Consider the following 27,930-nt stretch of genomic DNA (forward strand, 5'->3'; position numbering starts at 1 on the left):
TTCTTGTTAGGGGTGTTGGGAAAAAACAGGGACATAGGAAACTTTGCCGTTTATATTGGTACAAGAATCCATTCTTAACAGATAATGTTTAAATCACAAACTATGTAGTAAATATGAAAAGGTTTTTGAAACCTGATTAATAGATAAATAAATAATTAGGAGGATGTAAGTTTTATCATTACAATGAACCTATACTTAACAGTAAAATTAGTGGGTGGTGATGGTACATTTTTAATTTTTTTTTCAAAATCTTGCCTTACGGTTTTATGAATCAAACTCAATTAGCTGTAAAATAGGTAAGTTTTTTTTCTCATGAGCGATTCACATTTTCCCACCTAAGATTTAGCCTTGAAAACCTTTTTTATACACTTAAAATGTAATTTCATCAACAAAAAATAATCTTAATATTGTATCACAAAGTTAAATTACTATTTTTCTAATTTTATGAAATTTTTGAATGAAAAAATTATTATTTTTCTTTTGTGACATTAATTATTTTGACAGAGTTAGGTTTTAGATTGGAATATGTGTTTTATACATTTCATGTGTGGAAGTGTATTTTAAAGTCAAACCTTGGATGGGAAAATGTAAATCACTCTAGATGATGCTAAAATTTCATAGATAAGCAAAGTCAGTAATTATGTCTTCTGATGCTGAAAGGTTGAGAACCATTACTTGAATTGGAATGTAAGGTAAAGATTGATAAATTAAGGCATTATTATATGTGAGAGCTCTTGCATATAATCTGACTATTTATGACAACACTTCAAAATAATTTAAAAAATTACGACTAATAAACAATCTTCAATTTCCTGCTAACATGGAGTGGGTGATCAGATTTCTGTGCTTCTTCTTTTATCTACTCCTAATTCATATGTTGATAACAGGTCTTCTTGCTGCTCCTGATGAAGAGCAACTGGTTCGTATATTTCTACTTATCATCTCTTCCTTTCCATGCTTTACATAATTTTATATTCATCATCCATGTCCAGTGCTTTTACATGGTGCTAAATGTGCAGAATCTGTATGTTGTTTACTTGGAAGATATGGTGAACAAAGACTCACTGCACCTGGAGGATGATGATGATGTTATAATTGATCAATTACACATACACATCCTTGCATCCGTGAAACTAAGGTACATTCATTCCATTATCCTCCTGCAAACTTGCAAGCACAAACATATTAGAGTGCCAGAAGTTTATTCTTTACTTTGACAATACTAGACTTTAATTTTCAATAGAGTTTTCAAATTTCTTTTCTTTGCACTGCAGCCTCCAGCCACGGTCCACTCCAGATACTGTTGAGAATGAAGCCAGGAAGTCCATACTCTATAGCTATACATGGAGTTTCAATGCATTTGCAGCAAAGCTATCAAAAGATGAAGTCGACAAATTGATGGGTAAGTGAAACTCTTTACTTAGGTTACTGGTGAATGTATTTTGGCTCAAAGTTTCAGATTGAAATCAACTGAGTAAAATGAATTTGTAATGTTTAGAGATGGACCAAGTACTTTCTGTGTACCCGAATAGGCATTACCAGTTACAGACAACAAAATCATGGGACTTCATCGGGCTTCCGCAAACTGCAAAAAGGAATTTAGAAGCAGAGAGTAATATAATTGTTGGTCTCTTGGATACAGGTTTAATCATAAAGTTTTTATATCATTATATTTTAAGTAACTTCCCTCGAAGGTAACAAGTTCTTGTACAATAATTTGTATTTTGTATGATGATTTGACAGGGATTACTCCAGAGTCAGAAAGTTTTCAGGATACTGGGTTCGGTCCTCCACCCACAAAATGGAAAGGAAGTTGTAAACACTATGTTAATTTCTCAGGATGTAACAAGTAATGGGCTTATTGTTTTAGAAATCATTAACTTATTCACATATGTCGCCATGTAACGTGTGATTGATTGATACAATTTTTTAATTTTTTTTTCTTATTTTAGAATCATATAATCAAATGTTACATCAAAGTTGCAGGATCTGAAATAATTCTGTTTTTTGGGTACCTTATGTGGTTTTTAAAGCAAGCTTATCGGAGCGAGATACTTCCATGTGGAAGGCAATTATGATCCTAATGACATCATATCGCCAGTAGATGTCATTGGCCATGGAACTCACACATCATCAACTGCAGTAGGCAACGCTGTTGCAAATGCAAGCCTTTATGGGCTAGCCAACGGAACTGCACGTGGTGCGGTGCCAAGTGCTAGAGTGGCCGTCTACAAGGTATGCTGGGCCAGCTCAAGTTGCTCTGATGTTAACATACTGGCTGGATTTGATGCCGCTATTCATGATGGTGTCGACGTTTTATCAATATCCGTCGGCGGTTTCAAGGAAAATTACTCGGTAGATTCAATAGCAATCGGCTCATTTCATGCCTTAAAGAAAGGAATTATTACTGTTGCAGCAGCTGGTAATAGTGGCCCCAGTTTGGCTTCTCTATGTAACCATGCTCCGTGGCTTGTCACAGTTGCAGCTAGTGGCATTAATAGGCAGTTTAGGAGCACCGTCGAATTGGGCAATGGCAAGACTGTCTCAGTAAGTTTGGTTCTTCAGCATTATAACGGTTTTAGAAGGGCTACTTTCAATGCTTCTTGTTGTAATTTGCCAGTGTTGTTTTACATGTTTTTTAGGGAATTGGGATTGACGCATTTGATCTAGAGAAGAAACTATACCCACTAATCAGTGGGGCTGAGGCTGCCAACAGCAACGACGTGGACAGCGCAAGGTACCAGTCTGTCCATTAGAGCAGAAAATTTCTTTTAAAACAGAAAAAAACAAAAGCAATAAAAACGGTTAAACAATAAATATAGGTACTGTCTTCCTGAGTCATTGGATCCTGAAAAGGTGAAGGGAAAGCTTGTTTACTGTCGGCTAAAGAAATGGGGAGTTGATTCTGTTGTTAAGGGTATTGGAGGGGTAGGCACTATAGTTGAAAGTGATCAATCTTACGATACAGCAGAGATTTTTATGGCACCAGGGACCGTGGTCAATTCCAGCGACGGCAATACCATCACCAGTTATATTAATTCCACAAGGTAAAATGATGAAATTATCTGTTTAAATGGTCATTTTCATGAATATGGTAATTTCACAGAATGAATAATAAACAACTCTTCTTTTTCAATGCAGGAAACCCTTAGCAGTTATATACAAATCCCAGGAATTAGAAGTCCCAGCTCCGTTTATTGGTTCTTTTTCTTCCAGGGGTCCAAATCCTGGATCAAAACACATTCTTAAGGTAGCTCTATGAAGTCATCTGCACATTTACCTTTCTCTTTGTTGTTTTGGACTATATAACTTGAGTTGCTTCTTTTTATTAACTTGGGTTATACAGCCTGATATTGCAGCACCAGGCGTTGACATCTTGGCAGCTTTCACGCCGTTGGCATCACTAACCGGATTGGAAGGTGACACCCAATTTTCAAAATTCACCATCATGTCTGGGACTTCCATGGCTTGTCCTCATGTTGCCGGTGTAGCAGCCTACGTTAAGTCGTTTCATCCAAGTTGGAGCCCGGCAGCAATAAAATCGGCTATATTGACCTCTGGTAAGAGACTGATAAGCTTCTTAGTCTTCTTGGAATATTGGAAACGTTAAGAAATTTTCGATTTGATCATGGCTTATGGTTTTGTGTAATCTTTATTAAGCTACACCCATGAGCCGGAGGATGGACCGTTTTGCTGAATTTTCGTATGGTGTTGGCCAAGTGAACCCACATGGAGCTGTGAGCCCTGGCTTAGTTTACGATACAGATCAAATGGGTTACATCCAATTTTTATGCCATGAGGGTTATAAAGGGTCATCTTTGGCTGTTATAGTTGGTTCGAAATCCATAAATTGTTCCTCATTAATTCCTGGATTCGGCTATGATGCTCTTAACTATCCAACAATGCAAGTAAAATTGAATAATGACAAACAGCCAACCACTGCAATTTTTCGGAGGACAGTCACCAATGTGGGTGCTCCTGTATCCGCCTATAGTGCCACCGTTAAAGCTCCAAGTGGAGTGGAAATCTCTGTTAAGCCTATGAGTCTCTCCTTTTCTCACAACAGGCAGATACAGAGCTTTACAGTTGTGGTGAAGGCAAATCCAATGCCAGCTTCAACACTAGTGTTATCAGGTTCACTTGTATGGAAAAGCCCTCGACATGTTATCAGGACTCCTATTGTTCTTTATCATGCAAAGAAGGCATAAGACTCTCATAAGATACTATTAAAAATATCTCGAAGTCCAATGTTCTGGACCAATATATATATAATGCTAATATAAAATATTAGTTATTCAATTACATGGGCACTACTTTAATTGAGGAGGTCAGACAATTTGATATAAAGTTTAAGTCTTATATCTTGTATTTGAAATTGATAATTAATTACAGTTGAAATTCTCTTAAATTTTCATTAAAAAGTTTATTAGTGATAAAATGGTGGGAATATAGAAAAAAAGGGTTGGAACTAACCGATGAAATATTGATTTAAAAAAGGTATTAATATCATATTCTCACCCAAGGTTTGGAAAAAGTCACAAAATTCTGCTCTTTAAAATCTTAAAATATAAATTTTCACTAAAAACCTAACATGATGAACAGAAAAGAGAATAGAGAAAACATATTATCTTGAACTATTTTCCTTTGTGAAATTACCACCCTACAATGATCGTGTTAGTAGACAATTTGTCAAACAACATATTTTCTTGTGTGCTTCTGATTTATTTTTCATTTATTATTTTTACAAAATTTTGGAAAGGAACATGACAACTTAACTTTTAAGTAGAATTGGATTAGAGTCAAACTAAGTTTAAGCTCCTCTAAGCTTAAGCTCAACTTGTTTTCCGTGAAATTAAGTTCGAGTTCGCTTGAAAAATATTTGAGCTCAAATCAAGTTTTAAGCTCGATTTAGTATTAAAACAATATTGTTTTAATATATATTAATCAAAACAATATTATTTTATATCGATTTTTTTAGGATTGTGATCTTGACAAGTTAAACACCCCTAAACCTCTAGCTCAAATTTGAAAATATTAAATTTTCAGACCCAAGATCAAACTTCTAGTTTAGGGATTTTTTTATGGTATTATAACTCAATCTAGGGTTGGATTCGATCTGAACCGAGCTCGAGCTCGATTCGACTTAATAATAATATAGCTCAAGCTTGTCGAGCTCATTATGCTTGAGCTCAAACTCGGCTCGTTTCGAATTTGAATATTTGTTATTAAAACGATGTCGTTTTAATACATATTGATTAAAACAACGTTGTTTTGTATCAAAAATATTAATTTATAAATTTTGACAATTAAGCTCAAGCTCGAAAACATTGGCTCAAGCTCGCTCAAGCTAGCTTAGGGTTGGCTCGTTTTGAGCTTGAGCTTGAATAGGCTCCGCTCGAATCCAGCTCTAACTCAATCTAAAGAGTAAAGCAACTTCTAGTTTTATTCCAAGCAGAAATGAAAATGATAGCTCATACATTTGGCGTGATTGGTGCATTTTGATTGTTATCACCTGAACTAAATGTCAAAACGCATGGTTGGGAGATGTTTTATGAAATATAATAATGGGCTAGGAAGGAGATAAGCCACAACAATGCTTTTCTGTCCAGTACAAAACTTGTCGATTATTTATTTATGCTACTAACAATAATTTTAATTTGATTAACATCTTTAAAAAAATTATCAATATAATTTTAATCATTATTAATATTTTATCTTATTTATTAAATTTTTAGGACAAAAATATCTTTAATTTTTAATTAAAATAATAAATAATATAAAAAATATTTTTATACTCATTAATCTTTCCTATAATAAATAAAATAATATATTAATATTCTTTTATTACTTCTAATCAAATATAATAATTATTTATACATATCAATTTTACCAAACATAACTAAACATAGTGATAAATTTATAGCTAATAATTTATCAGGTACTCTATTTTTGTAATAATCTTTCATTTTCAATAATAAAATATTATTCAAACCAAACACACTTGTAAGGTAACACAATGGTACCATAATAAGACTAATTATCTGTACATGTCATACATAGATTATCTAATGATAAGTCAGTCATGCTATACCATAATGGTAACAATGACAACAGAGACTGAAAAACATGACATTTTGGTCTATACATTTCTTCTTTTAAACTTAATGTTCTCATTCTCTTTTGATCACTGAGGCAAGGCAGAGGTTTATGCATTTTCTACTCTTTTGAATGCATAGTTACATGGTTGAACCTTCCTCATCATCATAGTTATGTAATTGTAGTTTTAACATTTACTACACTTGCAAATCTTACTTGCTTGGATTCACATTTGACCTTGATCATTCTTTTGCATTCTTGTTTTTACAGCCAGTATGATGCTAAGGATGTCTCTGTTACTGATAGCCTTCCTGGTCATGGCTAGCTCATCCATTGCTTCTACAAGCAAACAAACCACATATATAATTCACATGGACAAGACCAAGATGACAGCGCTACCTAATTATTCGCCTGACAGTTCCAAAAAATTCTATGAAGCAATGCTCGATTCCATTACCAAATTGTCACCACAGACTGATGTAAAAGAACCTGAAAACATGCCTCCTAAGGTCCTTTATGGCTATGAAACTTCTTTTTCTGGTTTTGTGGCAAAGCTCTCAACAAAACAACTTGATTTACTAAAACAAGTTGATGGTTTTATCTCTGCCACTCCTGACGAATTTCTAACTCTCCACACCACACACTCCCCCGAGTTTCTTGGCCTAGAAATTGGGAAAGGACTTTGGAATCCTACAAACTTAGCATCAGATGTGATAATTGGGGTTATAGATTCTGGAATCTGGCCAGAACACATCAGTTTTCAAGATACAGGAATAACTCCACCGCCCTCTAAATGGAAAGGTGTTTGCGAGACAGGTACCAACTTTTCGCCATCACTTTGCAACAACAAACTCATTGGTGCAAGAGCCTTCTTCGAAGGCTTTGAGTCCGAGCTTGGAAGAATCGATGAAAAATTGGATTATCGATCTGCCAGAAATTCACAAGGTCATGGTACACACACAACATCAACAGTAGCTGGTAATCTTGTAGCAAATGCCAGTTTTTTGGGCTTAGACAATGGCTCTGCTTCTGGAATGAGGTACACATCAAGAATTGCTGCTTATAAAGTCTGCTGGAATGCTGCGACTTTTTCTGGCTGTGCTTACTCTGATATACTAGCTGCAATTGACAAAGCCGTGGCTGATGCGGTTGATGTCTTATCGATCTCTCTAGGAGGCACACCCAAGCATTTTTATGAAGACAATATAGCTATAGCATCATTTGAAGCAACTCGAAATGGGGTTTTTGTTTCATGTTCTGCAGGCAATTTGGGCCCGTCTAGGTCAACTGTTCAAAACACTGCACGGTGGATTACTACAGTGGCTGCAAACTATATTGATCGAAGCTTCTCGGCTATTGTCAAGCTCGGCAATGGACAATCTTTTGAAGGGTCAACCTTATATTTTGGTAATGCAACAAAGCAACTGGCGCTTGTCTAAGGGAAAAATGCAGGACGCGTTGGAGCTGAGTATTGTTTTGGTAGCTCTCTCAACAAAACGCTTGTAACAGGGAAGATTGTTGTTTGCCGAGGAGGACCATTTAGCGGACTTTTTAAGGGAAACAAAGTAAAATTGGCTGGAGGAGCTGGAATGATTTTAGTAAATTCTTTTTATGATGGTGAAGAAATTTTGGCTGAGCCCCACATTCTATCAGCTGCTGCATTAGCAGCCTCAGCAGCTAAAAGCGTCATCAACTATTTGAACTCCACAAAAGACCCAACTGCTTCCATTGTTTTTAAAGGAACAGTTTTTGGTAAACCTGCACCGGTGATGGCAGATTTTTCATCACGAGGTCCAAGTCACATTGCACCACAAGTGATCAAACCAGATGTGACTGCGCCAGGGGTGAACATATTGGCTGCATGGCCTCCGATGATCAGCCAAAGTGGATTTAAAACCGACGAGAGGAGTTTTATTCAACATAATTTCAGGTACTTCAATGTCCTGCCCCATGTTAGTGGCCTAGCTGCGCTTCTCAAATCAGCCCATAAAGATTGGTCACCAGCCGCCATCAAATCAGCTCTAATGACTACAGCATATAGACAACAAAGGGGTTCCAATTTCTGATGCTGGTTCAGGGGACTCTGTTTCAGCTACACCTTTTGCATATGGTTCAGGTCATGTTGACCCAGAAAGAGCTTCTGATCCTGGATTAATTTATGATTTAACCATTGACGACTATCTAAAGTTTTTGTGCTGTCTAAATTGCAGTTCTTCTCAGGTATCTTTATTTTCGAAGGGGAATTTCACTTGTTCTAAGGGTGGAGCTTTTCAGCCAGGCGACTTGAATTACCCTTCCTTTGCAGTGAATTTCAAGGGCAATTCCCCAAATATTACTGCTGTACACCAGAGGACATTGACAAATGTTGGCCCTCCTAAGTGTTCTTATACAGTCCAAGTACAGCAGCCCAATGGAGTACTGATGAGTGTGAAACCCGGGGTCGGGAGAGAAATTGAATAACAAAGTGACTTTTGTTTCATTGAAAGGGCCACCAACAACACCACCTACTCCATCTGTTGGATCCTTAACTTGGGCTTTTGGTAAATACAGAGTAAGAAGCCCCATAGCAGTAACTTGGGAGTAGTTTTTCTTGGTGTGCAAAGAATGCAAAAACTGCTTGAAGGTTCATATTGACCATGGAATGTTCAAAAGTAATCCGTATAATAAGAGGCCAAAACCCCAGCTAAAGTTTTATATACTTGTTAGACTTTTGCAATGCGGATATTCAACATCATCACTTGGATTGGATCTTTCACCCCAACTTGTTTTAACTTAGTTGCCAAAATTTTGAACCTACTCATCTGAAATATTTTATTAAAAAAATGAATATTAATGAGAGAATCAATAATATGTTTTACCGTGTGAATAGTTTTATTTTATCCTTAGTTTAAAATTGTTCAATCATATAATGAAACATCGTTATTGATACTTATTATAAATACATATAAAAGGAACAAATTACAAGTAGTATTATAATTAAGAAACCTTCATTATGCACAAGAACTGTAACTCTTTATATTTTCAATAATCTTGCCTTAGGGTTTACATTTCTATAATATCCTTGTAAAGGTCTTAATGTTAAACATCAAGCTTAACTTGTAATAAAATATAGACAATTTTTTATTCTTATTTTCCTAATAACATATCTCTAGTGAAATTTTATGTAACTTGAATATGATAATACGAGATGAGTTTTGAGTTGCAAGCACAAAAAAAACAAATTTATGACAAATTATCTATCTAAAATGAATATATTTTAACACTAAATCAATTTATTTGACCACAATGATTCAAGTCTACTAAGAGAAGTCTTTAGAGTAATTGTGTTTTGTGATGCTGAAAGGTTGAGCGCCATTGCTTGAATTGGAATGTAAGGCAGAGGGGGTTAATGAGCTCTTTATCTTCAAGCAACTCCTGAACTTGAAAATAATCTTGTAGCTAGAAAATGTCCAATTCCCAACAGTTTGATCAATAAGAAGTGTGTTTACAGTCTCGTGCTATTAATATATATATATAAAGCTTGACGGACTATTGCATGGTGCTAGCATGGAGGAGAGGCTGATGAGAATTTTATGTTTCTTTTTTTATCAACTTCTTCTAATTCATTGTCTTCTTGCAGCTGCTCCTGATGAAGAAGAGCATTCGGTTCGCAGATCTTCTTCTTGTCATCTCTTCCTTCCCATGCTTTATTTAATTATTTATTTCTATCTTCATCGTCCATGTCCAGTAATTCTGCACGATGTAAAATTTACAGAATCTATATGTTGTTTACTTGGGAGATACGGTGAACCGGGATCCACTGCACCAGGACGATGACGATGATTCTAAGATTGATCAATCACACATCGAAATCCTCACATCCGTAAAACTATGGTACATCCAAACTAAACTCATTTTTTAAATTTGAATCAGTTTAATCAAAACCTGATCATTAATTCAATTCAGTTTGAATTAACGATAAAACTTATTTTAGTCTTTAGATAAGAGTCGGTTCAACCGTTATGTTGATCAAATACAAATACCAATAAGCTGTAAACATTTTCGTTTAAATTTTTATGATAAATATATTTAATATATATAGTTTTATATTTATTAACACCCAAACCGACCGTTTGACCTACCCAATTTCCGGTCTGGCTAGAAAAATTGGGAAATTTTTAATTTTTAAATTATAACACAGTGATCCGGTAAATTGACTGCAGTTTTTTCTATTATTTAAAACATATTAGACATTTTATTTTCAAATATGGTGCTTTTCTTGGACTGCAGTCTCCAGCCTCAATCCAGTTCCGATGCTATTGAAAATGAAGCGAAAGAGTCCATACTCTATAGCTATACAAAAAGTTTCAACGCATTTGCAGCAAAGCTATCAAAAGATGAAGTCGACAAATTGATGGGTAGGTGAAAATTCTTTGCTTGAACAATCTGGTCAATGTTTGAGGACTTGCAGTTTCGGATTGAAATCAACTGAGTTAAATAAATATTTTAATGTTTAGAGCTGGACCAAGTGCTTTCTGTGTACCCGAATCAGTATCACAAGTTGCAGACGACAAAATCATGGGATTTCATCGGGCTTCCGCTAACAGCGAGGAGGAATTTGAAAGTAGAGAGTAATATAATTGTTGGTCTCCTGGATACAGGTTTTGGAAATTTTTGTTCAATCTCTTCACTTTTTTTATTATATTGTTATAATTAACAAAGAATGCGATCAAGTTCTTTCCCAATAATTTTAATGATGGTTTGGCAGGGATCACTCCAGAATCAGAAAGTTTTCAGGATACTGGGTTCGGTCCTCCGCCCACAAAATGGAAAGGAAGTTGTAAACACTACGCTAATTTCTCCGGATGCAACAAGTAATGGGCTCATTGTTTTTTACATATCAAATATATAGACACATCAAGGTAGCAGGATTTAACATATTGTATTTTTGGCGATTATTAAAGCAAGCTTATCGGAGCAAAATACTACAAACTGGATGGCACAGATGATCCTAACGACATCTTATCGCCTGTAGATGTGGAAGGCCATGGAACCCACACATCATCAACTGCGGTAGGAAATCATATAGCAAACGCAAACCTTTTTGGGCTAGCCAAGGGAACCGCACGCGGTGCAGTGCCAAGTGCTAGAGTGGCGGCCTACAAAGTATGTTGGGTCAGCTCAGGTTGCTCTGATGTTGACATACTTGCTGGATTTAATGCTGCTATTCATGATGGTGTGGACGTTATATCGATTTCCATTGGTGGCACCAATGGAAATTACTCCTCAGATTCAATAGCAATTGGTTCATTTCATGCCTTGAAGAAGGGAATTATTACTGTGGCTTCAGCTGGTAATGATGGCCCCAATTTGGCCAGTGTAAGTAACCACGCTCCGTGGCTTGTCACCGTTGCAGCTAGTGCCATTAATAGGCAGTTTAGGAGCAAAGTTGAGTTGGGCAGTGGCAAGATTATCTCAGTAAGTTCCGTATTTGCCAGTATCTTTTATATGTTGAGTCAGAAGACTCATCCTCTCACGGGGTTCATCGGTTAGTTCACAGAGAGAGGAGGATGTGAAATGGCTGGAAGAATTATTATAATGTTTTAAGATGACTTTATATGAGTATGTAATTTACCAGTATTATTATTTTACATGTTTTTTTAGGGAATTGGTCTCAATTCATTTGAACCAAAGCAGAAACTATACCCCCTAGTTAATGGGGCTGATGTTGCCAGAAACGACGACCAAAAAGAGAGTGCAAGGTACTAGCTTTCTTTAATTTCCATGGTTGTAATGCCTATTTATTTAAAGAGAAATGAAGTATTAATAACAGTTAACAATAAATACAGGTTCTGTATTTCGGACTCATTGGACCCTGCAAAGGTGAAGGGAAAGCTTGTTTTCTGCCAGCTAGAGATTTGGGGTGTTGATTCTGTTGTTAAAGGGATTGGAGGGGTAGGCACTATAGTTGAAAGTGAGCTATTTCTTGATACAGCCCAGATTTTTATGGCACCAGGGACCATGGTCAATTACAGCGATGGCAACATCATCACCAGCTATATTAATTCCACAAAGTGATAGATAAATTCTCTGTTCAAATGACACCTTTATTGTGTTGCTAACAAAAATTGTATTAAATTTTCATGAATATGGTAATTTGACAGAATGAATGATGAACTTTTCTTGTTCAATGCAGGAAACCTTTAGCCGTTATATACAAAACCGAGCAATTAGAAATCCCTGCTCCGTTTATAGGTTCCTTTTCGTCCCGTGGCCCGAATCCTGGGTCAGAACGCATTCTTAAGGTTGCTCTGCTGAGTCATCTACGCGATACTTTTCTCGTGTTTTGGGACTAAGTAACTTAAGTTGCTTCTTTTGTCTGACGTGTGTTACACAGCCTGATATTGCAGCACCAGGTGTTGACATCTTGGCAGCTTACACACCTTTGAAGTCACTAACCGGATTGGAAGGAGACACCCAGTTTTCAAAATTCACCATCATGTCTGGGACTTCCATGGCTTGTCCTCATGTTTCCGGTGCAGCAGCCTACGTTAAGTCGTTTCATCCAAGTTGGAGCCCAGCAGCAATAAAATCGGCTATCTTGACCTCTGGTAGGAGACTGATAAGCTTCTTAATTCTTCTTGGAATCTTGGAAACGTTAAAAAAATTTCGATTTGACCATGACTTATGGTTTTGTGTAATCTTTATCAAGCTACACCTATGAGCCGGAGGATGGACCGTTTTGCTGAATTTTCATATGGTGTTGGCCAATTGAACCCACATAAAGCTGTGAGCCCTGGGTTAATTTACGATACAGATCAAATGGGTTACATCCAATTTTTGTGTCATGAGGGTTATAATGGATCATCTTTGGCTGCAATAGTTGGTTCGAAATCCATAAATTGTTCCTCATTAATTCCTGGATTTGGCTATGATGCTCTTAACTATCCAACAATGCAAGTAAAATTGAATAATGAAAAACAACCGACCACTGCAATTTTTCGGAGGACAGTTACCAATGTAGGCACTCCTATTTCCGTCTACAATGCCACGTTAAAAGCTCCAGAAGGAGTGGAAATCTCTGTCAAGCCTATGAGTCTTTCCTTCTCTCGCAGGAAGCAGAAAAGGAGTTTCACAGTTGTGGTGAAAGCAAATCCAGTGCCGGCTTCTACACAAGTGTTGTCAGGCTCACTTGTATGGAAAAGCTCTCGACATGTTGTTAGGAGTCCTATTGTTCTTTATCATGCACAGGCATAATGTTCTCATCAAACACTACTAAAATTGTCTCCAACTCCTGGAGCAATATATTTACGCTTATAGTGGTATTATAAAAAAAAAATAGAGGTTTTTTTCTAATCACCAGTGGATTTGCTGATTACACAGATAGTTCAGTTCAAATTTTCAATCTCTTATCTTATTCAGTTCAAGTTCCGAATGGTGCTCTAAGATTTTATGACTTTGATAAGATTAAAGTAAAATCGCTAGACAGTGCTTCAACTGATAGACATAAGCTAGAACCCATTATTTTAACCAGAAAGATACAGTGCTATTCAATTACATTGTCACCACTTAACTGAGGGGTCAAGACAGAATGGTTGCATTGCAGCAAAATGAAAAATGTTTGTTAGGAAGAATGCACTATCGAAATAGCTTCGCAGCTCAGTGAAAAAGCCTTATCAATTTAAACTTTTATTACCAGCTACTTCTATGTTGGGAGAATTTGAACCAAACCAGTTCAAGCTTAAATTCATGTTCAGTTTGAATAAATCAAATTCAAGTTAGAATTTCAATTTGATAGCTCAGGTTTAATGTAGTTATTTACTCTTCCAATGACATTGTTTACTCTTCTCATGATACTATTCACTTTTTTATAATATTTTTTACATCTTCGACAATCATCTAATAATATTATATATTAATTTGAACAAGATTGAATTTGAGTTAAACATTATTGATTCGGGTCAAACTCGAATTACCCTTTGTTTGGGTTTGGCTCGAATCCACTTTACTTACAGTTTTATTATATTATCACTGTAACAAAACTAATTTGTTTAAATGTATAAACGCAACAATCATAGATAATGGATCACCCACTAACTTGAGTATTTAACAATGCAAAGCTAAGCTCCACATCCTTACAAAGTAAAAGGCTGTGCTGGGCTGTAGCTTGCCCCTTCAGATGCCGCCTTGATACAAACTGGTTGCTTGTGCTAGACTTAAATTTCCATTTTTCTCAAAATGGATCATGAATAAACGGGTTTTCTTTAATTTCTTTTTTCACACGAATACAGTAATACTATCTTATGCCTCCCTGGTCACCAAGTTTGTCCTGGCTGGAAGAATTTTTGTATGTGGTGAGACAAAATATTTATGATTGAGCTTGGCGTAATGGAATTGATATATATATATATATATATATATATACGAGGAAAGAGAAAGCTTATACAGTTAAGAAGTGCTTCGTCAAATTCTTTTTGACAAATAAATTAAAGGGCAAAAGACTATTTCTCATCCAAGTTTGAGCGTTTCCTTAAAAACACGTTTCGATATTTTAAAAATTCAAATATTTATCTATTTACTAATTTCTGTTTCAAAAAAAAAATCTTCATTTTAAAATTAAATTTTAAAACCTTAAAAATTTATACTATTTCTATTTTTAATTTATAAAACTTACAATTTTTCTCTATGATGAAACTTTGAAAAATTCACTTCTCCCCCCCACCCCCAATGATTAAACTCACAAATAATATGTATAACTTTATACACAAACTATGATATATCACCATATGATTATAAAGTTTCAAATTAGAGATAAAATAACATTTTAATCATACGATAACATGTTACCAGTAGATAAAACAACTGATTAGAAACATTGAATTTAAAAATTGTATTTTTGTGTATTGGATTTGAACACAATAATTTCTGCATTTTGTGTATTAAATTGGTATAATTACAAATCATAATTAAATCAATCACTTAAGGTAACACAATAGAACCATAATTAGGATAACTACCTGTACTTCCATAAATAGGCTAATATAATGGTAAGTTAATCATATGATAAAAACAATAATGATAACCATGATATCAGTGACTGAAAAAGCTTGATATATTGGTCTATAAGAGTTCCTATTTCTTGTCTTAAACTTAGAAATTATTGTTCTCTTCTAATCTTTGAAGCCAAGGCCCAGATATATGGTTGAGCTTTCTTGTCTGTCTTAGTCTTAACATTTATTATACATGGAAATCTTAGTTGCTAGGATTCATATTTGACCTCATTCTTCTGTAATTTTTTTTTTTGCAGCAGCATGATGCTAAAGATGTGTTTGTTGTTGATAGCCTTCATGGCCATGGCTAGCTCATCCATTGCTACTACAAGCAAACAATACATAATTCACATGGACAGGACCAGGATGGCAGCGCTAGGTAATCATTCTCTCAGCAGTTCCAAACAATTTTATCAAGCAATGCTCAATTCCATCACCGAATTGTCATCCCAAACCGATGCACAGGAACAAAAAAACATACCTTCTAAGGTCCTTTATGGGTATGAAACTGTTTTTTCTGGTTTTGCGGCAAAACTCTCGACAAAACAACTTGATTTATTAAAACAAGTCGATGCTTTTATCTCTGCCACTCCTGATGAATTTCTAACTCTCCACACCACATACTCCCCCAAGTTTCTTGGCCTAGAGATTGGGAAAGGACTCTGGAATCCTACATACTTAGCATCAGATGTGATAATTGGGGTTATAGATACTGGAATCTGGCCAGAACACGTCAGTTTTCAAGATACAAGAATGACTCCACCGCCTTCTAAATGGAAAGGCGTTTGCGAAGCAGGTACCAACTTTTCACAATCACTTTGCAACAACAAGCTCATTGGTGCAAGAGCCTTCTTCGAAGGCTATGAGTCCCTTTATGGAAGAATCGATGAAACATTGGATTATCGATCTGCCCGAGATTCACAAGGTCATGGTACACACACGGCATCAACTGCGGCTGGTAATATGGTAGCAAATGCCAGTTTTCTTAGCTTAGCGAATGGCTCTGCTGCTGGAATGAGCTACACATCAAGAATTGCTGCTTACAAAGCCTGCTGGATAACTGGGCTTTTTCGCTGTGTTTACTCTGATTTACTAGCTGCAATTGACAAAGCTGTTGCTGATGGGGTTGATGTGTTATCAATCTCTATAGGAGACGCACAACCAAAGAATTTTTATGAGGACAGTATAGCTATAGCCTCATTTGAAGCAACTCGAAATGGGGTTTTTGTTTCATGTTCAGCAGGCAATTCGGGCCCGTTTAGTTCAACTGTTGACAATACCGCACCATGGATTACTACAGTGGCCGCAAACTACATTGATCGAAGTTTCTTGGCTATTGTCAAGCTTGGCAATGGACAATCTTTTCAAGGTTCAACGTTATATTTTGGTAATGCAACAAATCAACTGCCGCTTGTCTATGGAAAAAGTGCAGGAGGCGAAGGAGCTGAATATTGTGTTGAGGGTTCACTCAACAAAACGCTTGTGAAAGGGAAGATTGTTGTTTGCCAAAGAGGGCAAAATAGCGGAACTGCAACAGGAGAGCAAGTAAAATTAGCTGGAGGAGCTGGAATGATATTACTAAATATTATTAATGAAGTTGAAGAAATTGTGGCTGAACCCCACGTTCTGCCAGCTGCTGAAGTAGGACCCTCATCAGCTGTAAACATTACCAACTATTTGAACTCCACAAAAGATCCAACTGCTTCCGTTGCTTTCGAAGGAACAGTTTTTGGTAAACCTGCACCAGTGATGGCTGCTTTCTCGTCACGAGGTCCAAGTCCCGTTGCACCGCAAGTGATCAAACCAGATGTGACTGCACCAGGGGTGGACATATTGGCTGCATGGCCCTCGAAGACCAGCGCAAGTGAACTATTCAACATAATTTCAGGTACTTCAATGTCCTGTCCTCATGTTAGTGGCCTGGCTGCCCTTCTCAAGTCAGCCCACAAAGATTGGTCACCAGCCGCCATTAAATCAGCTCTAATGACTACAGCATATACTCTAAACAACAAAGGGGCTCCAATTTCTGATGCTGGTTCATACCACTCTGTGGCTACACCTTTTGCCTATGGTTCAGGCCATGTTGACCCAGAAAGGGCTTCTGATCCAGGAATAATCTATGATTTAACCACTGAAGATTATCTAAACTTTTTATGTAGTCTAAATTACAGTTCTTCTCAGATATCTGTATTTTCAAAGGGGAATTTCACTTGTCCTAAAGCTGGAGCCTTTCAGCCAAGTGACTTGAATTACCCTTCCTTTGCAGTGAATTTCAAGGGAAATGCCCCAAATATTACTGAGATACACCAGAGGACAGTGACAAATGTTGGTCGTCCTGAGTGTTCTTATGCGGTTCAAGTTGAGCAGCCCAGTGGAGTATTGATGAGTGTGAAGCCTGAGACTTTAAGTTTTCAGAAGTTGGGGGAGAAATTGAACTACAAGGTGACTTTTGTTTCCTTAAAACGACCAACAGCAACATTGTTTAGTCCATCTTTTGGATCCTTAACTTGGGTTTATGGTAAATATAGAGTAAGAAGCCCCATAGCAGTAACTTGGAAGTAGTTTTTCTCGATGGGTAAAGAAAGCAAATAATTGCTCAAAGGTGAAGGCTTTTTGCCATGCTTAAATTCAATTGCATCACTTGGGTCCTTTGCCCCAACTCGTTTTTCAAGTTGCTGCCAAAATATTCATCTTACTCAATGGTAATATTTTATTAAGTTGTGATATTGCTTACCCTAAATATCAATCAGGATACTAATAATATTATATCTTTTGTAATTAAATATTATTTCCTCTTTAATTAAAAACGGTTCATATTATATTATTATTAATATTTAAATTTATACTTATTATAAGTATTAAAAAAATGACCAAATCATGAATAACATTGATTTCAGGTTTTTGTAGGCTTTGACTATTTATAATTTTGTGCTAATATTTCTTTAGTTAGATTAAACTTGTATAGTCCTCGAATCTCTTTTGGGAGTCTTGTTGTCTTTCTTATTACTATACACATTTACTTAAAAGAAAAAAAATCATGAATAGCAGGTCAAGCTTGTAATTTCCATTGTGAGCGAAAATTATTATCTTTCATAAGCAAAATGACAATAACCAATTTGATCAATTGGAATTCTATTTGATTTAAGGGTATTCGAGTTTGAATTTGTCAAACTCTTTTTAAATTAATTTAAATTCAATTCAAATTAGAAAAATTGAGTTTGAATTGGGTTAAAGTACTTAGCCAAAGTGAGTTTGATATTTGCATTATAACCGGGAAAAAACACAAAAATAATTGGTTAAAGTTAAAATTACATTATTTTAATCTATTTAAATTAATTTTTTGCATGACCCTCGGTTCGAATCCTTCCTGCCACCTTCCGCACAAACACCACCTTATATATACTACTTTCTAGAAAGTTGATAAAATTACGTAGAGCTAGGAATTTCCCATAAAATTACGTAGATGCTGTTGTGAATCCCATCAATTGAAGAGCTTTTTTAGAAGTTGAAAATGACGATAAAATGACTATTTGTTTGAAGGCTCTTCCTTTTCAGCTGAAGATCGTAAATTGAACAGACTGTGTTCAGTTGTTTGTCGATTACACGGACAGGATTTTACTCTTCTTCCTTATATTATTTTTTTCTTCAGGTTCTATCATGTCATCATCAGAATCAGATTAAAATAGGTAAACTTCCCTTGTCTTTCAACATTTTTGAAATTTCTTATTGTGTTTGGTTGACCAATAGTTTTCTTGGTTTGAAATTTTAATTCTAATTCATGTAGTCATGTGCATTGTTTATGTTTTCAAGATAATTAAGCATAATTGAGTGTTTTATCCATGGAAAATAACCCGAATAATGATAACAAGCCATATACTTACCCTTATGATCCTCCTCCGCCTCCTCAACTAAATTATGGGCATCCACCACCACCTCCACCACCGCCACCGCCACCGCTACCGCTTGATCCAGATCCATATCACCAATCTCCTTATCAGTATCCGTACAATTCTCCACAACCGTACCTCCAACGTCATAGCAACTTTCAATATGGCTCGTCACATTACCACTATCAGCAACCTGAAACTGATCCCCCATTGCGGGCTAGAGGCGATAGTTTGCCTAATTTTCATAGGCTGGATGCTATATCTAATAGAGATACTCTTCCTACAATTGATGATCACATGAGTAAGATCCGAATATCTGATACTAATCATGATAACAAAAATGATAATTGCCCATCTGTCCCTCCTTCGTCACCTGCACCTTCAGTGCCACTATTGCCTGATTTCCCTTTAAGTCATCAGAGTTCAAATTTGAACAGTCATGGGGGTTTTTATGGAAATAACAATGATTCCTTCTCGAGTCACTATGAAGCACCTTCAGATTCTTTTGATGGATCTCAACATAGTCCAAGTTCACAGATTGTGCCAATGGGGTCTTTTAAGGTTTTGCTCTTACATGGAAATTTAGATATTTGGATCTACGGTGCTATGAATCTTCCGAACATGGATCAGTTTCATAAGACTTTTGGGGATGTGTTTGGGTCACAGATGAGTGAGAAGATTACTAGTGATCCATATGTTACAGTGTCAGTAGCAGGTTCTGTGGTTGGAAGGACCTATGTGATAAACAATAACGAAGATCCTGCTTGGCAGCAACATTTTTATGTTCCGGTTGCACATTATGCTGCCGAAGTGCGTTTTTCTGTTAAAGATAGTGATGTTGTTGGATCAGAGTTGATAGGAGTTGTGGCAATTCCAGTAGAACAAATATACTCGGGTGCAAAGGTTGAAGGAATCTATCCAATCCTAAACGGCAGTGGGAAACCTTGTAAGCCTGGAGCTTCTCTGACTCTTTCAATACAGTACACCCCGATGGAGAATCTGAGCATATATTATCAAGGAGTAGGAGCAGGTCCTGAATATATTGGTGTCCCTGGCACATATTTTCCTCTTAGGAAGGGTGGTACTGTAACTCTTTATCAAGATGCCCATGTTCCCGATGGTTGTCTCCCACAAATAAAGCTTAATCGTGGAATTTATCGTGAGCATGGGAAATGTTGGTCTGACATCTCAACTGCCATAAGTGAGGCACATCGTTTAATCTACATAACAGGATGGTCAGTGTGGCACAAAGTTAAACTGGTTCGGGATGCTGGTCCGGCATTTGATTCCACCCTAGGGGAGCTTCTAAGATCAAAGTCTCAGGAAGGAGTAAGAGTGCTACTTCTTGTTTGGGATGACCCTACTTCAAGGAGCATTTTGGGTTATAAGATGGTGAGTTACCAGTTTCCCATTTCATTTCAATAACTACCTTCAGGAATTACAATCAGTGATTATGCCTGTAAGAATTAGTTGTTGCAGCTATACAATAAATTTAATTCCTTATGTTTAGGCAAGTGCATTTATAATTTGCTTTCAATATTTAATGTTTAACACTTTCAAACAGGACCTCATGTGTTTAACACTTCGAATGATAGTGAAAGATTGTATTTGCAGACTTGTACAGCAGTGTGGATGGAGAGTATTTTATTACAAATTTTGTAAATGAACAGGAATTAGAGCAATTTATTTTTAATTAATTTCCTCCATGTCAGTGCTGTGTCTTGTGGGGGCATATGATCAATTAAGATAAGTAGATTCAGATGGTAAAAATATATATATATATCAGATTAAAGAATATGCCTACTCCAGATATAGGTATATAATGGTGGGCATATTAACAGAATATTGTTGGTTGAAAACTGAGGTAACTGTTTCAGAAAATGGTCTCATAAATTCAGTTTATCATTACATGCCTATCATATTTATAAAAGTCTGTCACTAAAGTGTGCGAAATTATAATTTTGGTATATGGTTAGCTGTTACAAAAATAATTGATTCATAAGCTGGTTTGAAGAACGGGTTTTTTCTTTCTTTAATAAAAAATTTTGCCCGGTATTTTGTTTTTAATTTTGTGTGTTACTGCTTTGATATATTTTAAAATTACTCTATTCTAGAGCCATGAGTAAGACTTGATTAGCTCTATATCTTTGAATTTATCCATAATTCTGGAATTTAGTTGTGCTTTTCAAACTCTTTCATGAATTTTTCTGCACATTTCATGCTTACGAAACTCCTATTTAAAAAGCTTCATTGGAAATAGTTTTCTGTTGAACTTCCGATCGAAAAATTAAAAGGTTTTGTATTAAACTTCCTATCAAAAAATTTAAAAAATTTCTATTGAACCTCCTTTACGTTATTGATTGCAGGATGGAGTCATGCAAACCCATGATGAGGAAACACGTCGTTTTTTCAAGCACTCATCTGTGCAAGTACTTCTTTGTCCCCGCATGGCCGGAAAAAGACATAGTTGGGCCAAACAAAAGGTGAGGTTTAAGTATTGACTTTTTTCACTGCTTTCTTAACTCTAAAGATGGCCACACTTGCGTCATCTGTATTATTTTAAGTTAGGCCATCGACTGATACACCTATATTTTGGAATTAGTAGCTTATTATCTGAATTGCATATTATAAATGGATTAGTGAGATGGGATGCATTTGGTTGTTTGTCTGTCAGCCACACACTAAATGTACGATTCATTTTTGAATCAATGTCTTAAATCAGTTGGAATTTCTTGTGATAATTTGCACTGAGTTCCTTCTTACCTTTAAAATTTTCAGGAAGTTGGGACAATCTATACACACCACCAGAAAACAGTCATAGTGGACGCTGATGCTGGAAATAATAGAAGGAAAATCATAGCTTTTGTCGGTGGCCTTGATTTATGTGATGGGCGGTATGACAACCCACATCATCCTATTTTTAGGTCATTGGAAACACTACATATGGATGATTATCACAACCCTACCTTTACGGTAACTCCAAACCTTATCTTATCTGGTAGTTTGTATTGATAGTATCTATGGATTTCAATAGTGTTATACCATTCAGAATTGAATTTTTGTTTAATCAGCACATGGAGTCATATATATATTTGTTTTATGACCGGTGGGGTTAATAACTTCATGCTCAAGAAATGGCTTGTTTTGTTGGCTAACTGTTGTTTGACTATATCATGTTTTTTATTAATTATCTTGTCATGACTTGTATTGATTGACAAGGGAAGTACTGTTGGTTGCCCAAGAGAACCTTGGCATGACTTGCACTCTAGAATTGATGGTCCAGCAGCATATGATGTTTTAACCAACTTTGAGGAGCGCTGGCTAAAGGCCGCAAAACCTCATGGGATCAAAAAGCTGAAAATTTCATATGATGATGCTTTGCTCAGGCTAGACCGAATTCCAGATATCATAAGTGCAGCTGATTCTCTTTCTATTGATGCAGATGATCCTGAAGGTTGGCATGTTCAGGTATTTTCTCGTTGAACAGTATTTAGATTTGATAGGATAGTGTGTGTCTTAGGGTAAATCTTTGTATCATTTGTTTGTGTGCTCCAAATGCAGATTTTCCGTTCAATTGATTCTAATTCAGTTAAAGGCTTCCCAAAGGATCCTAAGGTTGCTACAAGCAAGGTAAGAAAAGCTTTGGTGATAAATTTACTAATTAATGTATGCAGTTTTAATATGCAAGCTTTTGTTTGCTTCTAAGCATATTGTCACATGTGAAAATTGATCAGTTATCTTTTCTTGAAACAGAATCTAATGTGTGGCAAAAATGTACTCATTGACATGAGCATACATTCTGCATATGTGAAGGCTATTCGTTCTGCTCAACACTTCATTTATATAGAGAATCAATATTTTATTGGGTCCTCATATAATTGGAGTACATATAAAGACTTGGGTGAGTATATATTTTTCACATAAGGATAATATTATGTATTTCAATGAATGCTTGTATGTCTTATCGTCAGTTTGGTTAGTGATAGAGAGAATCATAATGTTACTTTCTATTATTAGGTGCTAATAATTTGATTCCTATGGAAATCGCTCTTAAGATTGCCAATAAAGTCAGAGCGAATGAGAGATTTGCTGCATATATAGTTCTTCCAATGTGGCCTGAAGGTGTTCCAACTGGTGCTGCTACACAGAGGATTTTATTTTGGCAGGTTTGTGTCTTAACCCTTGTGTTGTCTATGCTCTGCCGATCAATGATACGTACGGCTCATTTGATGAGGAATGAGTATATTGGGGTCATTTATGTGTTTGAAAGTGTCATCAATTACTGCAGCACAAAACCATGCAAATGATGTATGAGACAATTTACAAGGCTTTAGTGGAGGTTGGGCTTGAAGATGCATTTTCACCACAAGATTACTTGAACTTTTTTTGTCTTGGCAATCGAGAGGCTGTGGATGGGAGTGAACCTACAATTATGGGAAGTCCTCCCGCCGTAAATACCCCTGAGGTATTTCTTCAACCCCCCTAAATCAAGACGTCTAGAGATAACATTTCAATATTTACTGGGTAACCTTAGCCAATTGTGCCACTTTATTTGTAGATTTCTTAATGACTATGTTTACACTTTTCAGATCCTTAGTCAAAAGAGCCGTCGGTTCATGATTTATGTTCATTCTAAAGGAATGATTGTTGATGATGAATATGTACTACTGGGATCTGCAAATATCAATCAACGATCTATGGAAGGCACAAGAGACACAGAAATTGCAATGGGAGCCTACCAACCCCAATATACATGGGCTAGAAAATTATCAAACCCATATGGACAGGTAAACTGTGTATTATTTTTAGTTTCCAAATTTGTTATTCAATCATGGAGATTAAGTTTTTTCTTTTCCAATCAAACATGCTAATTTATAATAATATTGGTAATCGATTCACTAGAAAAAGAGAAAATAAAATGTTTAGGGGAAAAACCCTGACAGTCCATACACATACTTTTATTAAATTATTCAGATTTTCCGCATTAAGTAAATCTTATTATATTGTTTAGTTATCAAAAGACATCAAAATTTATTTATGCATGTGATCGCAATTATAAATGGAAATAAAGTGAGAAAGTAGTGTGTACTTATTTTCTGGTTTTTGATATGCATCTTGGTTTGGAAACTTGTTTGGTAGATCTACGGATATAGAATGTCACTATGGGCAGAACATCTTGGAACTATCGAGGATTGCTTTATGGAACCAGCTAGTTTGGAATGTGTAAAAAGGGTTAGAACAATGGGGGAGATGAACTGGAAACAATTTGTAGCAGACGATGTAACGGAAATGAGGAGTCACCTTATAAAGTATCCTCTTGAAGTTGATCGAAAGGGCAAGGTGAAGCCAATTCCAGGACATGAAACATTCCCAGACGTAGGAGGATGTATAACTGGTTCATTTTTGGCCATTCAGGAGAATCTCACCATTTAAACAACCCAAATACCAAGGTAAATAGTCAGAAATTGGACACAAATTCAAAAATCATTTGTGTTTTGTTTGTTGAGGGTTGGGGGATATAACAATTCATATACGTAAATTATCCTAAATTCTATTATAATGTCTTATATAGATAATAATTTATAAAATTATATTTTTTTCTGTGTATTATGAGATGAAGACATTTTTTATGTAATTATTATATTAAAATCAAATGAATAATTATCACTTTTTAAAAAAGATATATTCTAATTTTTATATATTTAAGTACTCTAATTAATTTTATTTTTTATAAATTTTTAAATAAAATTTATTAATTAATTTGATATTATTTAAAATTTTAATTATAATTTAATAATAAATTAAATTGATTAGTTTTTTTATCCCATTTGATTATTAGTCAAATATTAAAAATATTGGATATTACTGTTTATAAGTTTGAGCTCGTGCTGACAGTTTTGTATGGGAGCTGGAATTTGTTTGGATGTGGCTGAATTCAAATCCATTGATATGCAATATTCTATTCACCAATTGGCCCAGGAGCATTGATTACTTCAACACGGCCCAAAACTTTTTCTATTTTCTGACTTTCTTTATGTGGACCCCATTCGAAAACGCATACTCCAATTGGGCTCACTTATGAACGGGGCCCATTGATCCATGGCCCACCAGAGTTACTTGAAAGCTGAAAAAGAGGCCGCAATAAGTCTGTTACCCTGCTTACCTCTCCAATCCACTTTCTAACCTTCAAACAAATGGATTTTATTCCTACTATTATGAGACATGAAACCCCTTTCCCTCTTCTCTCAGACTTACTTCTTGTCCGTCCGTTATCATCTTTCTACTTTATATTTACAGTCGATGGTCCATCACAAAAGCAAATTGGGACCCAATATTTTTCAGACGACAGTTTTATGCCACAACCTTACCTACCTCTTCTTCCACGCTCCGCCAATCATTGTGCAGGAATGGAGAGAGTGGTTGTCACGCGGTAGGATCCGGATAGGCAACTGGGTAAAAGAGCAAAGCCAATATTTAACTTACACTTGGACCACTTATGTGTAAATCCAGACTGTCTTATTATTGTGGACCCAGCTTTCGGTGGAACATTTTTATATTATATTTTACTACCTACTCACGCGATTACTGTATGCCATCAACCGTTGACTCTTTTAAACTTAAACGGTCGAGATTTATTGCCACCAAATGAAGCACCTTGACTACTTAATGCCACGTTGCGCAGAAAGTGCTGCCACCACCATGCTTTCAATTGTTCAATTTTGAGCCAACTCCACGACTGGCTTTTACAATAATAACTAAGCTGAGTCTTAAAACTTTAATTTAATTTGAAATTGGTTTGTATATTTATCGATAATATTGTATATTTTATTATTGATATATTCAATCTTCAACACACATAATATTTTTCTAATTAACGACTCTACAGTAATATTTTATACAAATTATTATCCACGCTCTCCAAACTCAGCTCAGAATTGGATCAAATCCTTCCACCTATTAATAGATCACGATAAAAAGGCCGCACAGAAATGGCGGTGAACAGACCAGGAAGGACTAGAGTAATTTTATTATTATTTATTTACAATCAGTTCAGAAGCAAAGTGAAAAATCCAGTGGCGTTTGATGCTATCATCATCTTCGTCGTCATTGTTATCATGATTTCTCTTTTGTAAAGCATCTCCTACGTGAAATGTGGGCCATCCAAAAACAGAGTCCACGTGTCCAACTAAAAAAAACTGCACCAAAAACAGCTAAACAAGACAAGTGTCGCTTAAAAGCGACGGACCACCGAACCAATAATATGGGAACCAGTAGGCGGCTGCCTTGGAAACAATGTGGAAACGGTACCGTTAGGCTAGCTAGATAGACTGGACCCACGTCCGCTCACTTCTCTCCTGTCATTGGGACCCGCGCCACATCACATGAGAGGGAGATGAGGTGCGCCTGTTTTTCTACTCTGCCAAAAATAAATAATATCTTGGTTTTGCACGGTCCACCACGGAGCATCGTCCGTTTGCTTTTTAGTTGAGTGTTGACCCACGACATAAGTGGACCCCTTTCCCCCCCTAATTCGACCCCACATTACACGTGCACGCCTTTTCAACTTCCCTCACGTGAGCACGTGCATTCTCTCTCTCCCCTTCACCCATCTCTGATGAGTAATAGAGAGAGGCTCTTATTGAGAAAGGAGGCCAACTTCGAGGCTCGTTAATGGCGGATATAGTTATAACAAGTACAGCATGATACCATGAACTGTTATCTTAGATATATTACACGGGAAACACTTTTTTTTTCCTTGATTTCATTCCTTTGCAGAGCGATTCATGAGTTGAAGCTCTTGCTTATCTTGAATCTCCAACGAAAAGTCTCTCAGCATCTGCGTTGTCCCGGTATTAGTAGCAGTAGTAGTAGCGGAAGCTGAACTTGGGGCCATAACTGAAACTGTTTTGGATGATTTTGAAGCGGAAACAGTTGAACCTAACGTTGTTGCTGTTGCGTTTGTTTGAATTTGAAGTGGGGTGGTTAAATTAGTGGCATGTTGCATGGAGGAAACGAAAGAAGAAATGGGTCTAGCTGCAGCTATGTTTATTAGTGGCGTAGCAGTTGCAGGGAATGCGAATATCTGAGGCTGATTATTGGAAGGTCTAGCAATGGTTGCTATAGTTTGTGGCACCATGAGTAATGCACCGGGAACGACGACGTTTGACGGTATGGCCCACATGGGTGCCAGCCTTTGTGGCACTTGTGCTACTCTAGCCTGCCGCTGGGCACTATTAGCAGTACTAATAGGAGCCAGACCAGATGTGACTGATACGACATTGTTTACATTCACGTACTCGCTATTCACCGGTCGCTTACACGTCTTTTTAACGCTTTGGTCACCTGGTTCGGAACTGGCGTTGCTTGTCGTTGGGATTTTGAGAGTTCCATTTACCGACATGGCGATGGCGGGAACTGTTCCGGTTCCGGTCGCCGCGATAATTGCAGGCTCTGCGTGTTCAAGTAACCACTTGATTGTTTCCCCATCCGATTTATGGCCAAGTTCCCGGGTCAACTGAAATATACGAGCTGCACACGTGGCTGGCATTCGGATCCTCCGACCACGACCCTCCACCTTTGTGTGGCGGTCTTTCGTCGACACTCTCTTTGGCGCAGATGGCGCCGAAGATAACGGCAGAGGCATCGCCGCCGGCACGTGGACTGCAACCGGCATAATACCTAACCCTGAAGGTGACCTCTCTTCTGTGGCTGGCTCTTCCTTGGGCTCAAACGGTGGAGTCGGTGGTGAATTTGACGTGGGGTCCATGCAGTTTTGATTATGAATTTTTTCTATGTATTCTGAATCGTTGATTCTTCGCTCAACGGTTCTCGTTTCTTCGTCTTCTTCAACTTTGTTTCTAAACCGCAACCATTTCTGTAAATGATGAGAAAACCTTGCATGTATATATAGAATTCAA

At 36.6% G+C, this 27,930-nt stretch overlaps 5 protein-coding genes and 1 pseudogene across 5 annotated transcripts; 5 read left to right on the forward strand and 1 right to left on the reverse strand.

Annotated features, from left to right (window-relative positions):
• The first annotated feature begins 820 nt into the window (after nt 1-820).
• Nucleotides 821-4,208, forward strand: LOC123223320 (subtilisin-like protease SBT4.14). The gene is made up of 11 exons (XM_044646467.1): nt 821-919; nt 1,020-1,138; nt 1,305-1,402; nt 1,499-1,642; nt 1,744-1,849; nt 2,034-2,547; nt 2,643-2,737; nt 2,823-3,047; nt 3,142-3,250; nt 3,347-3,560; nt 3,661-4,208. The coding sequence occupies exons 1-11, from the start codon at nt 821-823 to the stop codon at nt 4,206-4,208; spliced, it is 2,271 nt and encodes a 756-aa protein (XP_044502402.1).
• Nucleotides 4,209-6,371: 2,163 nt separating this feature from the next.
• On the forward strand, nt 6,372-8,680 carry LOC123222538 (annotated as a pseudogene).
• An 895-nt stretch (nt 8,681-9,575) lies between these two features.
• LOC123224315 (subtilisin-like protease SBT4.14) lies at nt 9,576-13,403 on the forward strand. Its single transcript, XM_044647947.1, has 11 exons — nt 9,576-9,741; nt 9,851-9,969; nt 10,366-10,493; nt 10,593-10,736; nt 10,844-10,949; nt 11,040-11,553; nt 11,740-11,837; nt 11,925-12,149; nt 12,272-12,380; nt 12,473-12,686; nt 12,788-13,403. Exons 1-11 carry the CDS (start codon nt 9,643-9,645, stop codon nt 13,330-13,332), a joined length of 2,301 nt encoding a protein of 766 aa, XP_044503882.1. The 5' UTR covers nt 9,576-9,642; the 3' UTR covers nt 13,333-13,403.
• Nucleotides 13,404-15,270: 1,867 nt separating this feature from the next.
• Nucleotides 15,271-17,840, forward strand: LOC123224483 (subtilisin-like protease SBT1.1). Its single transcript, XM_044648163.1, has one exon. It carries the CDS (start codon nt 15,387-15,389, stop codon nt 17,685-17,687), a length of 2,301 nt encoding a protein of 766 aa, XP_044504098.1. The 5' UTR covers nt 15,271-15,386; the 3' UTR covers nt 17,688-17,840.
• Nucleotides 17,841-18,964: 1,124 nt separating this feature from the next.
• On the forward strand, nt 18,965-24,534 carry LOC123223321 (phospholipase D beta 2-like). The gene is made up of 10 exons (XM_044646468.1): nt 18,965-20,404; nt 21,379-21,495; nt 21,791-21,985; nt 22,232-22,480; nt 22,574-22,642; nt 22,766-22,913; nt 23,030-23,178; nt 23,301-23,477; nt 23,602-23,799; nt 24,152-24,534. The coding sequence occupies exons 1-10, from the start codon at nt 18,965-18,967 to the stop codon at nt 24,443-24,445; spliced, it is 3,036 nt and encodes a 1,011-aa protein (XP_044502403.1). The 3' UTR covers nt 24,446-24,534.
• Nucleotides 24,535-25,947: 1,413 nt separating this feature from the next.
• LOC123222879 (transcription factor TCP9-like) lies at nt 25,948-27,930 on the reverse strand. The gene has a single exon (XM_044645891.1). The coding sequence runs from the start codon at nt 27,777-27,779 to the stop codon at nt 26,775-26,777; it is 1,005 nt and encodes a 334-aa protein (XP_044501826.1). The 5' UTR covers nt 27,780-27,930; the 3' UTR covers nt 25,948-26,774.

Source organism: Mangifera indica, chromosome 8 (genome assembly GCF_011075055.1).
Source record: "Mangifera indica cultivar Alphonso chromosome 8, CATAS_Mindica_2.1, whole genome shotgun sequence".
Taxonomy (NCBI): Eukaryota; Viridiplantae; Streptophyta; class Magnoliopsida; order Sapindales; family Anacardiaceae; genus Mangifera; species Mangifera indica.

Coding starts and splice junctions, on each gene's coding strand:
- LOC123223320 (XM_044646467.1), top strand. CDS start 821: ATGGAGTGGGTGATCAGATTTCTGTGCTTCTTCTTTTATCTACTCCTA. Junction 1,139..1,304: donor CTTGCATCCGTGAAACTAAG/GTACATTCATTC, acceptor TCCAGATACTGT/TGAGAATGAAGCCAGGAAGT. Junction 1,850..2,033: donor AATTTCTCAGGATGTAACAA/GTAATGGGCTTA, acceptor TGGTTTTTAAAG/CAAGCTTATCGGAGCGAGAT.
- LOC123224315 (XM_044647947.1), top strand. CDS start 9,643: ATGGAGGAGAGGCTGATGAGAATTTTATGTTTCTTTTTTTATCAACTT. Junction 12,381..12,472: donor GGTCAGAACGCATTCTTAAG/GTTGCTCTGCTG, acceptor TGTGTTACACAG/CCTGATATTGCAGCACCAGG. Junction 12,687..12,787: donor ATCGGCTATCTTGACCTCTG/GTAGGAGACTGA, acceptor ATCTTTATCAAG/CTACACCTATGAGCCGGAGG.
- LOC123224483 (XM_044648163.1), top strand. CDS start 15,387: ATGATGCTAAAGATGTGTTTGTTGTTGATAGCCTTCATGGCCATGGCT.
- LOC123223321 (XM_044646468.1), top strand. CDS start 18,965: ATGGAAAATAACCCGAATAATGATAACAAGCCATATACTTACCCTTAT. Junction 22,481..22,573: donor CTGAAGGTTGGCATGTTCAG/GTATTTTCTCGT, acceptor CTCCAAATGCAG/ATTTTCCGTTCAATTGATTC. Junction 23,179..23,300: donor AGAGGATTTTATTTTGGCAG/GTTTGTGTCTTA, acceptor CAATTACTGCAG/CACAAAACCATGCAAATGAT.
- LOC123222879 (XM_044645891.1), bottom strand. CDS start 27,779: ATGGACCCCACGTCAAATTCACCACCGACTCCACCGTTTGAGCCCAAG.